Raw genomic sequence first — 12,806 nt, 5'->3', positions numbered from 1 at the left:
GTCTGGTACTGCTATTTCTATGAAGTTGTTTATATGGTCATACAGGGATTTTGTGTATGCCTCTGCATAGGTTTCTGAGTTTTCTGGATTTCGGGGTCTTAGAAATTAACAATACCATCTTTTAATAAGGAGAACATTACCTTAGATAAATTCTTAAAATTTGGGGGGGATATTTGGGGGGGGGTTACCTTTATTTCAAGGGACACTGCTTTGTAATCTGATCTTACCAGTGAGAAAGTAACATGGGGGGGGGGATTCAGCACTCTCCCATATTTGTGAGTACCAGATCAAGGATATTTCTTCCCTAGTGGGAGTACAGACTAGCTGCACCAGATCATTTGAATTAACAAAGTCAAGAAATTTTTGTACCATCATGTTAGTGGGTCATGTATGTCTCCCAGTTAATGGAGGAGTACTTAAAATCACCCATGCGTATTGCACTGGGCTGGATAGCAAGTGATTCTAGTAATTTCAGGTATGATGTATGAGTTTCCTGGTTCATAGTGGGGGACCTGTAGCTAGAAAGAATATGGTAATAGATTACTTCCATGGTTGTCTACCGGTGTCACTAATGACATTTTAATATGGCGCTGCACATGCCTAACCCTCAGCAGTTACTGGTTTTTGTGGACCAGTTTCCATTTTGTATCCACATGCTGATGTGTAGCTTCCTTGTGTGCCTTCCTATATCTTCTTGATTACACACACACACAGACACACATATATATATATATATATATATATATATATACACATATATTCATATATGTATATGTATGTGTGTGTATATATATATATATATATATATATATATATATATATATATATATATATATATATATATCCAAGTGCAACTAATTCTGGGCTAGACCGCAATCCAAATTGTAGCTTGCTACAGACCCCCCACCATGCCTCAGGATTCCCACTCCTCATTTCTTGATACACTGGAAAGTATTAGGGTACAACCCAACACCCTAATAATGGGCGATTTCAACTACCCCACCATTAACTGGGAAAACTACTCATGTACCAACTCTTTTGCTCAACGTTTTCTAGAATTCATAAATTCCAATGCCTTGGATCAACTTATTCACACCCCCACCAGGGGCAGCAATATCCTAGACCTGGTCATTACCAACATGGGTGACCGGTGTTCCACACAAGAGGTCAATTCCGACCACAAGCTAATCATCCTAGATAACCACATCCTGCCCCCACCCCACATTAGGGAACTCACCGTAAAAAACTTCTCCAAAGCCAACTTCACACTTCTTAAGACAGAAGTGGCAAACTTCACGACACCCATGCAGACAGACAATAGAGGTACGACTGCTGAGTCCTACACAAATGCACTTTATAAGCACTTACACGAGAGCATGGATTGTGCTATCCCTAACAGAACGAAGATGCTATCATCCAAAAAAGGAAACCAATCTGGTGGTCCTCTGCCATAAACAAACTCTACAACAGAAGAAAGAAACTGTTGCAAAAAAGAGAAAAATCCCATGACTGGAGGAGTTCCCTGGTCAGCCTCAGTAAGAAGCTGAGATCCCTCATAAAATCTTCCAGAGCTAATTACAAAAACAAAATTGCCACTGACTCTAAAGACAACCACAAAACATTCTATAGCTATATCAAGAATCTCAATGGCAACACTCAGATCTGCTCTGAGTTACAGCACAATGACACTAAATATACAAAACCAACTGATATTGCCAACATCCTGGCAGATAGGTTCAGTGCTAACTTTACCCCCCTCTCACCCCCTAGATGGCCCATCACTATACTGGAAGAATGCAAAGTTCCTGTAATCATGGCTGCACAGGTAAAAAACACACTCTCCAAAGCCAAGAACACAGCATCCATGGGACCTGACAATATCCCAGGCTGCATTCTACATGAACTACAGAACGAACTGGCACCCCCACCTAAGTACCATGTTCAATCATAGCGTCATCTCAGGCTTTGTGCCCACTGAATGGCAGACTGTGATAGTTATCCCACTCCACAAAGGGGGATCCACGACGGACCCATGGAACTACCGCCCCATTAGCCTGATGAGCCTGGTCTGCAAGACCATGGAACGTATCATAATGGAACTCATAAACAAAGACACTGGCAATCTCCAAACTCTGGACCCCACCCAGTTCAGGTTTGTAAAAGGCAGATCATGTCTCCTAAACCTGACAGACTTCTTTGAAGCAGTCACCAAAGCCATAAATGAGGGTAAGGTTGTTCACACAGCCTATCTAGATCTCACCAATACTTTTGACACCATCCCCCACTCTGGAATTATAGATAAACTCACTAAACTAGACATAAATACCTATGTCACAAGATGGGATGCCAGCTGGCTCATGGACAGAACCCACACTGTGAAAGTAGCAGACTCCAAATCCGACTTCAGACCAGTGACAAGTGGAGTACCACAGGGTTCGTTCTTGGGTCCTCTCCTGATTGGTATCTACTTCTCTAAAGTACAGGCTAACACAGAAGGTCTTTGGATAATGAAGTTCGAAGATGACTGCAAACTGGGAGCCATAATTGAAACTCCTAATGATGTGGACATCCTACAAAAGGGCCTCAGTGAGACAGATGCCTGGAGTCAAAACCATGGCCTGAAGCTCAATTCCAAAAAGTGCATTGTCATCCCCTTTGGTAAAAACTCTGTACCCAAGAACTACCACATAGGTGGTAGTCTACATAACACTGAAAGTGTGATAAGAGACCTTGGGACACAGGTGGACAGTAGTCTCTCCTTTGATAAGCACATTGCCACAGTGGTAAGGAAATCCTTCTATGTGGCACACCTCATCACAAAAGGTTTCTCATCCAGAAAAAAAGAGGTAATTGTTCCCCTCTACTCATCACTCATTAGACCCATTATAGAGTACAGTGCCCCTTTTGGTATGTACCTCACAAGAAATCTACAACAACTGGGGAGGCCACAGAAATACCTCACAAAGAGGATTACTGGCCTCAAACAGATGCCCTACACAGACCGTCTCAAAAACCTCTAGCTTTACTCCATCGCATATCGCCTACTCAGAGGTGATCTCTGCCTAACATACAAAGCTATGTCAAATCCAGAGCTATTGGACATGCTCCACTTAAAGAAATCCCAATCCCTCCGAGCTACACACTGTAGGGACCCAAACCTTGTCACCACAATAAACAGAACATACTGGAGGGATAGATTCCTGTCCCAGAAACTTCCCATACTCTGGAACAAACTACCTGTCTATATTAAACAAAGCTCCTCATTAGTACTCTTCAAGAAAAATCTTGATGATTGGATGGGAAATAGGAAATTCACCCTGGGGATCACTTCTGTGGCTCTGCTCGGCAGGGACACAGGAAAATAATTTTCTTGGGTGGCGAAAGCCAGGGTACCTTTTTGGCTAGGCTTATATAGGCCCTAGGGCCAATAGCCTAGTACCTACCTATGAACCTATGTTTCCCATGGAGAAGTGATTAATGTACCTTTTAAACATTAAAAGGAAGGTGCCGGCTGCACAAGTAAACACACAAAAAGCACCAGTTCCACAACGATAAGGCTCAAAATAAAAGTAGAGGTTTATTAGGGCTCCTGCCAAAACTCAGTAGACACAATCCAATACGCTGTGTAAAATCACATCAAACGTTTCGTCAAGCCTTCTTCAGATAGTACAAACACATAAAGCCACTTGTCAGTTGTTTAAATACATTTGAATACAATTGAATCAACCCATACAACCAATGAAATAAAAGGATTAATTAAGCACTTAGTGATAAATTTAATAAAATGATAAAGTGCCATTTACAGTGCCAAAGTGTAACTATAAAACCTATTTACTAAATGAATAAGCCATATATATTGTCAATTTTAGTACATGCTTATTTGAATCTCATTCAAAGTTAAAATTGAGAATTGTAAACTTCATTCATTTAAAAATTGTAAGTTAAAAAAACCTTTCCTTTAAGTTACAAGCTGTTAAGTAAACAATACTACACTCTACTGGTCAAAATTGATATTGCAACTTCCAATGTTTAAAAGGAATAAGCAGAAAAAATACATGTATAATGTGATTTAAAATCTTTTTCTTAAAAATACTTCTAAAATTGACATATCATAATTTAGCTGCCCTTAATTTTAAAACAGGTGCTAAGGACACCATGTCATTAATCCCTGGATATTTGTTTGATTCCAGGGTAATCTGCCAAAATAAAAAAAAATGAAAAACTTGGAAATATTTTTTAAGGGTAACAGTACTACAGGCACATGTGATGAACTAAGACGTAAGAGTACATTTAACCCCCCTTTGCACCCCCAGTTAAGAAACTTTGAATTAAAAATTGAACATGAATTGAGGAAGTCTTTATCACAGCACTATGTCCGTCCTAATTTATCTGATAATGAAGAGAAAATTTTGGAAACTGTGAGCAAGGATAGATCTATCAGGGTTATGAAACCTGACAAAGGTGGGGGCGTTGTTTTCATGGATCGTTTTGTGTATGAAGGAAAAATGTTAAACATCTTGAACAACACAGATAAATACAGTAGGACCTCTTTGAATAAAATACACATTGCATATAGTAGGATAAGGGGAATATTGCAGGACCTATTACTAGAGGGATCTATTGACCAAAGAACCTTTAATTTTCTGTCAGTATCAAAACCTAAAATTCCCTGCATCTTTGGGATTCCGAAGGTGCATAAAAATCTAAATGACCCACCTCTTAGAGCCATCGTCTCCTCTGAAGGATCTATAACTGCACCCCTTGCTAAATACATTGATGTGAAAATTAAACACTTGGTGAATGAGAATAAGAATATCTTAAAAGACTCATGGGATTTTCTTAGAAAAATAGAAACTTCTATGTATAAGGACACAACAGGATTTGCCACATTGGACGTTGTAGATCTATTTACAAGTATCCCACATGAAACTGGCTTAAGGTGGTTTGAAGAGATGTTGTTACCTTTAAAGAGTATTTCCCAAAATGAATTTACCACTATTTTAGTTTTTATGGAAGTTGTTTTAAAGTACAATTTTCTATTCTTTGAAGGTGAATATTTCAGGCAGACGAAAGGGGTGGCCATGGGGTCTCATTGTGCACCTACATATGCAAACATTATTATGGCATACTGGGAGAACAAATACATTTTGATTCCTAGGTTTCTTGACAAGTGGACCTTGTATTGTAGATTCCTTGACGATTTGTGTTTCTTCTGGAAAGGTACAAAGGATGATTTTGATATATTTGTTGAATATATCAATGAGACCACACACTTTCTCCAGTTTACAATGAATTTTGACACTGGTGTGTTATGTTACCTGGATGTTAACATTACCAAAGCAAATGGTCTATTTGTTTCAAAGGTACATAGAAAGGAGACATTTTCAAACACTTACTTGCATTTCTCCAGTTCCCACCCGTTTCATCAGAAAAAAAGTGTGTTGAAAGGGCAACTAGTCCGAATTTGTAGAATGACCTCAGATGATGAAACTTTTAGGAGAGAATGTGAAAATTTGTATAAGATGTTTACACAAAGAGGATATCCACATGTATTATTTGAGGACATTAAGAATGAAGTCCTGGAGGGGAGAAAAACTAGATTTGCACCTATACTTGGCAAGTCAGAAGTAGGAGTGGGAACACATCTGGACGGTGACCCAAACGATGGTTTTGTTTCAGGTCTCATTACCACCTACGATGGTCAATCTAGTATAGTGAAGAAAATATTTGAAAAGGAATGGGACAATTTTTCCAAAATATCTGACCTTGGTCATATTTTTAAACATGAAATTAAATTTATTTATAAGAAAGGCAACAATATAAAAGGAATTATAGAGACTGGTAGTAAAGGAATCACTGATAAAAAGAAGAAGAAAGTTGGGGTTTTTAAATGTGGTGCCTGTAAGTATTGTTCATACTTAAAAGTTGGAAATAGCTGCCATTTGGTAGCAAGGAACAAAACTGTATTATGTGAATCCTTTGTTAATTGTAACACAAAAGGGATTATTTACATCGCCTTGTGTAAAAACTGTAATGCCTTTTATGTGGGTAAAAGCGAAAGAAGAATTAAACAAAGGATTTACGAACATGTATATGACATCAGAACATCATGCGCCAATAATTCCCTGTACAAACATACATTAACATGCAAAGGTTCTAGTTTTGAATTTTTTGTGGTTGAAGTGGTACCCACTGACCCGAGAGGGGGAATGTGGGAAACATTACTGGAGTACAGGGAATTATTTTGGCAGATTACCCTGGAATCAAACAAACATCCAGGGATTAATGACATGGTGTCCTTAGCACCTGTTTTAAAATTAAGGGCAGCTAAATTATGATATGTTAATTCTAGAAGTATTTTTAAGTAAAAGATTTTAAATCACATTATACATGTATTTTTCTGTGTTTTCCTTTTGAATATTAGAAGCTGTAATATCAACTTCGACCAGTAGAGTGTAGTATTGTTTTATTTAACAGCTTGTAACTCAAAAGAAAGGTTTTTAACTTACAATTTTTAAATGAATGAAGTTAACAACTCTTAATTTTAACTTTGAATGAGATTCCAATAAGCATGTATTAAAATTGACAATATATATAGCTTATTCATTTATTAAATAGGTTTTATAGTTACACTTTGGCACTGTAAATGGCACTTTATCACTCTATTAAATTTATCATTAAGTGCTTAATTAATCCTTTTATTTCATTGGTTGTATGGGTTGATTCAATTGTATTCAAATGTATTTAAACAACTGACAAGTGGCTTTATGTGTTTGTACTATCTGAAGAAGGCTTTCTAAACGCGTTTGATGTGATTTTACACAGCGTATTGGATTGTGTCTACTGAGTTTTGGCAGGAGCCCTAATAAACCTCTACTTTTATTTTGAGCCTTATCGTTGTGGAACTGGTGCTTTTTGTGTGTTTACCTTTTAAACATTCTATGAAATGTAGTAATACTAATTACAAGTTTTTTGTATTAGAAAAAATGACACATGATCCCAAGGGAGGCTGCTGGGAAGCTAGGTTAGAATACAAGGAGCTTTCTTGTCCGATTAAACTGGATGCAGGGAAACCCCCAGGATTAAATGAATGCATCAGCATCAACAGTGTTCTTAAACTAAGGGCAGCTAAGTTGTGAAAGGTATTAAACACATTTAGACATTTACGTCTTCTGTTTTCAAATACTTTTTAACAATACATTTTCTAAACATGTTTGAAGTGTATGGATAGAGGGTGTATAGTGTTTTTTTAACAATATTTGTTATTTAAAACTTTGACTATTTTTGTAATTTGATATTATACACATTTTTAAATGTTGGGACTTTAAATAATGGGAGGTTACAATTAAAAAGTGAAACATTTTTATTGGTTAATTGGTGGTTGCAGCTAATCCAAAAAAATGAATTTGTGTCTAGTTTTAATGTCCTGATGAAGCCTAGGAGTGTTCTGGGTGAAAGCGCTTAACATTGTTTTACACAGTATTATAACACTCTTTTTTGTCCTGTGGGACACAGTTTTGTACTTGGAATCTGGACTGTTATCAAACCGCATTGGCACTTTGCTCGAGCTGTGGTACCGGTTTCATTTTTGTTTGGTTCTGTGCTTAGACTTTTTGGTTTTAAACCTTTACATTTAGTAGTATATAAATCATAAATTTCATTTTCAACATTTTTCTCAAAAAAACGAGACAGGATTACTAGTCGGTATAAATACACTATTTATTTTGTAAATATTATATGAAATGTCATCTTGAGAACCAAATGAGATCTTTAAATTAAGTTTTCTGATAAAAAGTTTAAATTCCATTAACACCTGTGAAATATCTGCTGTACCCGCTGGTACAAGTGTTAAACCATTATTAAGAACAGCATATTCATGTTCGTTCAACAGACACTTGGATAAATGAAAAACTATACAGTGAGGAATTTCATGATGTCCATTGAATAATGAAAGTTCATTTAACATTTTGACTGGCTCCTGGTGATCGGTCATGTGTCTGACTTTCCGTTTTTCTTTAACCCTCGATGGTTGTTGCTTTGTTGGGGTGCGGGCGGTAAAGGAAGAGGCTCCTGCTGCAGAATGGGAAAATCCAGGGGATAATATCTGCTTCGATAATGGTCTCAGCATTCTGTTGAGCATGAAGATTTAAAACAAGACTTATATCAGCTGGTATTGTGGATGTGGATAACAGATACAGTGGCTGGTATTGTGGATATTGATGACTTAGATGCTACAGATAGCACAGATTTTACAGTTCGCTTGTCCACTGAATGTAAATGCCCCATTTCCTACTTTTCAACTTTTTGAACCAATGGAAATGGATTTGAAAGTGTATGTGATGGGGAGATACAAGGATTTAATAGTTGGAATTGAGTCCAACATGCATTGTTTCTTGCTGAGCTAAACACTTGACAAGATAACAGTTTTTGAACAAAAACTGATTGAGGTTAAAAATCCCAAACTAAAGTGAGACATGGATGATTTTAAAATAGGCCATATGTTTGCTTGGCCCAATCCCAACTGAGTTGAAAAGAAGAAAATGGGGTGTTTACAGTCAGCAGACAAGCGAGTTGCCTGATGAAGCATTTCTATGCGAAAGTTTTGCTTGCAACAAATACATTTTAAAGTAGCTTGTGTCTACTGATCACTTCACTGCTAAACACTTCCTAACTAACATATCTCCTCCTAATAAATGCCCATGAAACATAGGGACACAATCTGGTTATATTGCACAGCTAGGCTTATAAAGGTCTGGTGGATGTTAGGCTGGTATATACCAATGAACCGATGCGAGACTTCTTGCGGTGATGTTTCCTTTGTATACATCCAGATGTGTTCCTTGCAAAGTGTTGTGTATATGGGCTTATAGGTATATCATATGCCTCTGTTGTGTATGATGTTCAGTGTGGAAAACGAATGTTTTTTTTCCATTAGTCACACTGTGTGTTGCTGTTGTGGAGCAACATCATGTGGACATCACTGTTTAGTTGATTTCCATTTGTGCATGTGGTTTGTCATGACTCATAGATGTGTGTTTGACACTACCCTGTTGCCTGAGCTAAGAGCTAAGACATATGGCCACATCTACCATCACCCATGCCTATTTCTTCTCACCCTTGTGTCCTCCTGATCATCCTGTGACAGCTCTGATAGCTCAAGGTAGGTCAATCACACATGGCTAGGAAGCTACCATGTTTCAATGTTTTCATATTGTGAATCATAGCACATGCATTGACCATCTGTGATGCCTTTTCTGGTGTGTATTGGAGTGCACCTTGGATGTGACCAGACATCTGAATCTTACTTTCAGCATGCCAAACACATGCTCAATGGTATTTCATGTCAATGCATATGCTTTACTGTATGCATCATCAACAGAGGATTATGCTGCTCTGTATAATGTCATTAGTCAAGGCTCCAGTAGATAACCACAGTCACCTGTTTTCAGGGGAATGAGAAGGAACTCTTGTTCATCTTGCTTCCTGTTGCAATGTATGGTAATTGCATACCCTACAGCGGTGGTCTCCTCCTCCAGTATTTCACCATGCTGGAAAGCAGACCACAGGGCACTTTCTGTCCATATTGCTGCATCATGCAAACTAGTGGAGTGTGTTGCCAAGATATTAGGAATGAAGCCATCTGCAGAGCATTCCACCTGACAATTGAATGATAGCCACCACTTTCTAATGATGTACCATTCAGCATCAGGTGCAGCTGGAGTTTTGTTTGGGATACGGATGTAGTCTTTTGTAATGATTATATGGGAGAAGTTGGCTATGACATAGAGCTGTTCCATGACAGTTCTGTGCTCCATGGCTGTTGTTGGGAAGTTGATGTATTCATCCACCTTGGTGCACATTGCTGTTAGGAACTGTGCAGGAATGTGACTGGAAGCTGTCTGGGATACTCCTATGACATCTCCCATATGTTGCTGAAATTGTCTAAAGGCCCGTATATGTACACTTGGGCACACTTTTGTTTCTGCTGGTACTGGGTTACTCTGCAGACTGCGTGCAAACATGTGGGGTGCATACATCCTGCACACAGCCTGCACCAGCTTTCTGTTTAATCTGTATCTCTCTGTTATTAACTGTTCAGGGTGCTGGTTTAACTGTAGCCTGGCTCTGCGCCTGGCTGTCTGCCTGATGTAGTTGCAGATTGTCCTCTATTATGGCTTGCACTACCCCAGCCTGCTGTAATGCAGTACATGTTGGTTGCATTTTTTTTTTTGTTAGGATTATGGAATCCACAGGATTCTCTAGGAATTTGTGGAATATAGTACAGTTATAATTAAGCACATATGGGCTTTGCTGTGTGCTTTCCGAAAATTGGTGGCACATTACCTTGTTGCATTTAAATTGCATTAGGCACACTCATTGTGTTTTGGAATCTAGCAGGCATGTGCAGAGTCTGCAGTTATCCTTCACTGAATCATTACTTGGTCTTGTTTTAGTGTACGTTTTGAAACTGAATTCACCACCCATGAGCTGAGCTGACATCCTCCATTGTGTTCACAACTAATGTTTGGAATCTAGCTCTATGTTGTATGCAGACAACAGCCTTTAGAATAAGGCTGGTAAAATCCTCATATATTTCATTCATTCATTTCTTTAAATATTTGCAATCATGTCAGTCTCATTGAAAATGAACTACTGTTTGTTAATGTGAACTAGCTGCAAAAAGATGTTACAGCAATTTTAGATGCTGTCTTCATCAATTTTCTTGATGGAATATTTTTAGGGTAACACAATGTGAAAGTGTTTTTTTTCTTAATAGAAAGGTTGATTGGTGCTCCAAATGCTTACAAATGTAAATTCTCAGATATACTGTCAGGTAGCATATTATAAACTGTCTTAATACTTGCAAACAGTAATAACATTAATGTTTCCTATAACTCACCTGTTTGATTAGCGATCTCTCCTTTAGAACAGGGAGCACAGTCATAGCAACATACTGGCTCCCCTAGACGAGCAACTTTTCTGTGTCCCATTGGGCAGCTCTCACTACAGACAGACTTGGGGACCTGAAGAAAAACAACATGCCATTATTGCAAAAAGAAACACTTAGATGGTGACTCAAATAAGACACTATTCTGCGTGTGCAAAGACATGCTTGTGCATTATGTTTGGTCAGTAGAGGTGTTAGTGATAGCAAACAAACTTCTCTTCAACAAAATCTATTATATGTTCTTGTAAATATAAATATGACAGCTTGGTACTCTAAGTGTCCATTGTATTATGTAATAGAATGTAAAACATATTAAAATATTTGACTTGTGCTGCTACCGATAGTTTTGATCAAGGGGAAGTATTCTGACCTTCTACATGCATATTGAAATCAGAGACATAAGCTCAGAACTTCTTTGCTGACTGATTGCAGAGTCAGATGGTCTACTCATTTGCTCTGACTGCTGTCCTGCTCTTTACCTATTACATAAGAAACAGGATAAGGTGTTCATGTAGGATGTGGGAGGGCAGATGGACACAGCAGGGTCTGATAAGCTAACTGGAATGTGAACATATTTATTTATACATTTTATTTACAACAAAAGCCCCATTATACTAAGGATTCATACACAGTAGAGGTTGGGCGAGGATCCATGTTAACAGGACATTTGTCATAACAGATTTAGAGACAAGCGTTATCCTGGAGAGAATTCCCGAGTAAACAAAACATAAGAATGCCAATAAAGGGGTGCTGGAGATTAATAAAATAATAATATTTCTACATTAGAACAGAACATGTGAAAAAAGAAAAGTGCTTTTGGATTGTTCTGCATTTTCTATAGGGAGATTAGATGCACTTAGGGCAAATAAGAAGAATTGTTCCCTTGAACATTTTGGGATAATGTTAGTGTCAAAGATTAGAGTTGGGAGAACTATCATATCCAAGTGTTGCTGTACATTTGGCTTGTGGGTTGCACTGGCCTACAGAGAGTGAATTTGACCTACTCTCTGGGATGCCAACAAACCATCAGTGAGGACCTTACTTAAGTTGTCAATGTCTGCAATAAATGACTACTGCAATGTTATGTTCCATGATTTGGTATAAAAGACTGTTGAGTTTGCTAGACCTATAATTACCTGAATACGTAGAGTGGCCACCTTTGTACAGCAAAGCCACAGTGGCTGGTCTCCAAGCATCAGGCACAAACCTTTTGGATATGCTGAGGTTGTGCACTTTCAGTAGAGGCTCAGATAGTGTATGCTTGCCACTGATAAAAGTGTCGTATGGTATGGTATGTTATCTCATCACACAGAAACATTATTTTTAGCCTTTGAAATGGATAGACATCTTCCAAGGTGATTTCAGGGGGAACTAAATTTTCAGGGATAGTGGCTGAACAATGTGAAGAAGTGAGGTTAAGTTAACATTATATGTGTCTGCTAATACATTGAGAAAAGGTAAAAACAGCAAGCAGCAGGCCAAAAAATATGAATTGAATAAAGAAAACTGCCATTAGTTTATACTACACACATGACTCCTCTGCAGGAAATATTTAAAGTATAATTTATTAGATGTTTACCACTTTTGTCCTAACTAAGTTATCATTAGAATGTAAAAATTTTTCAACACAAATGATGATTATATAAACAATCAACTCATTTAACCAATCACATACAAGAGAAATTAGTTATTAATTAATATAGAAATTTGCTCAATAAACTATGAAATGCACATTCCTTATAGTTGAATACATTAAAAAATCAATAAGGGTGCAAGTAACCTTAAAATATAAATATATGAACAATGTATTTAAAAAGCTTTAAAATAAATGTGTTAAACTGTTGTCAGAAAAGTTTTT

General features: G+C 37.7%; 1 protein-coding gene across 1 annotated transcript in view; it reads right to left on the bottom strand.

Annotated features, from left to right (window-relative positions):
• The window catches only part of LOC122814204 (extracellular calcium-sensing receptor-like), a 290,704-nt gene that overhangs the window by 106,098 nt on the left and 171,800 nt on the right, over window positions 1-12,806 (bottom strand). The window contains exon 4 of the mRNA XM_044086808.1: window positions 10,901-11,024. Within this exon, the coding sequence (XP_043942743.1) occupies window positions 10,901-11,024 (124 nt within the window). The remainder of the gene's footprint in view (window positions 1-10,900; window positions 11,025-12,806) is intronic.

The sequence above is a fragment of the Protopterus annectens genome, chromosome 10.part0, assembly GCF_019279795.1.
Source record: "Protopterus annectens isolate FY-2018-M chromosome 10.part0, PAN1.0, whole genome shotgun sequence".
NCBI classification, from domain to species: domain Eukaryota; kingdom Metazoa; phylum Chordata; order Ceratodontiformes; family Protopteridae; genus Protopterus; species Protopterus annectens.
This window is presented reverse-complemented; position numbering and strand designations above follow the sequence as displayed.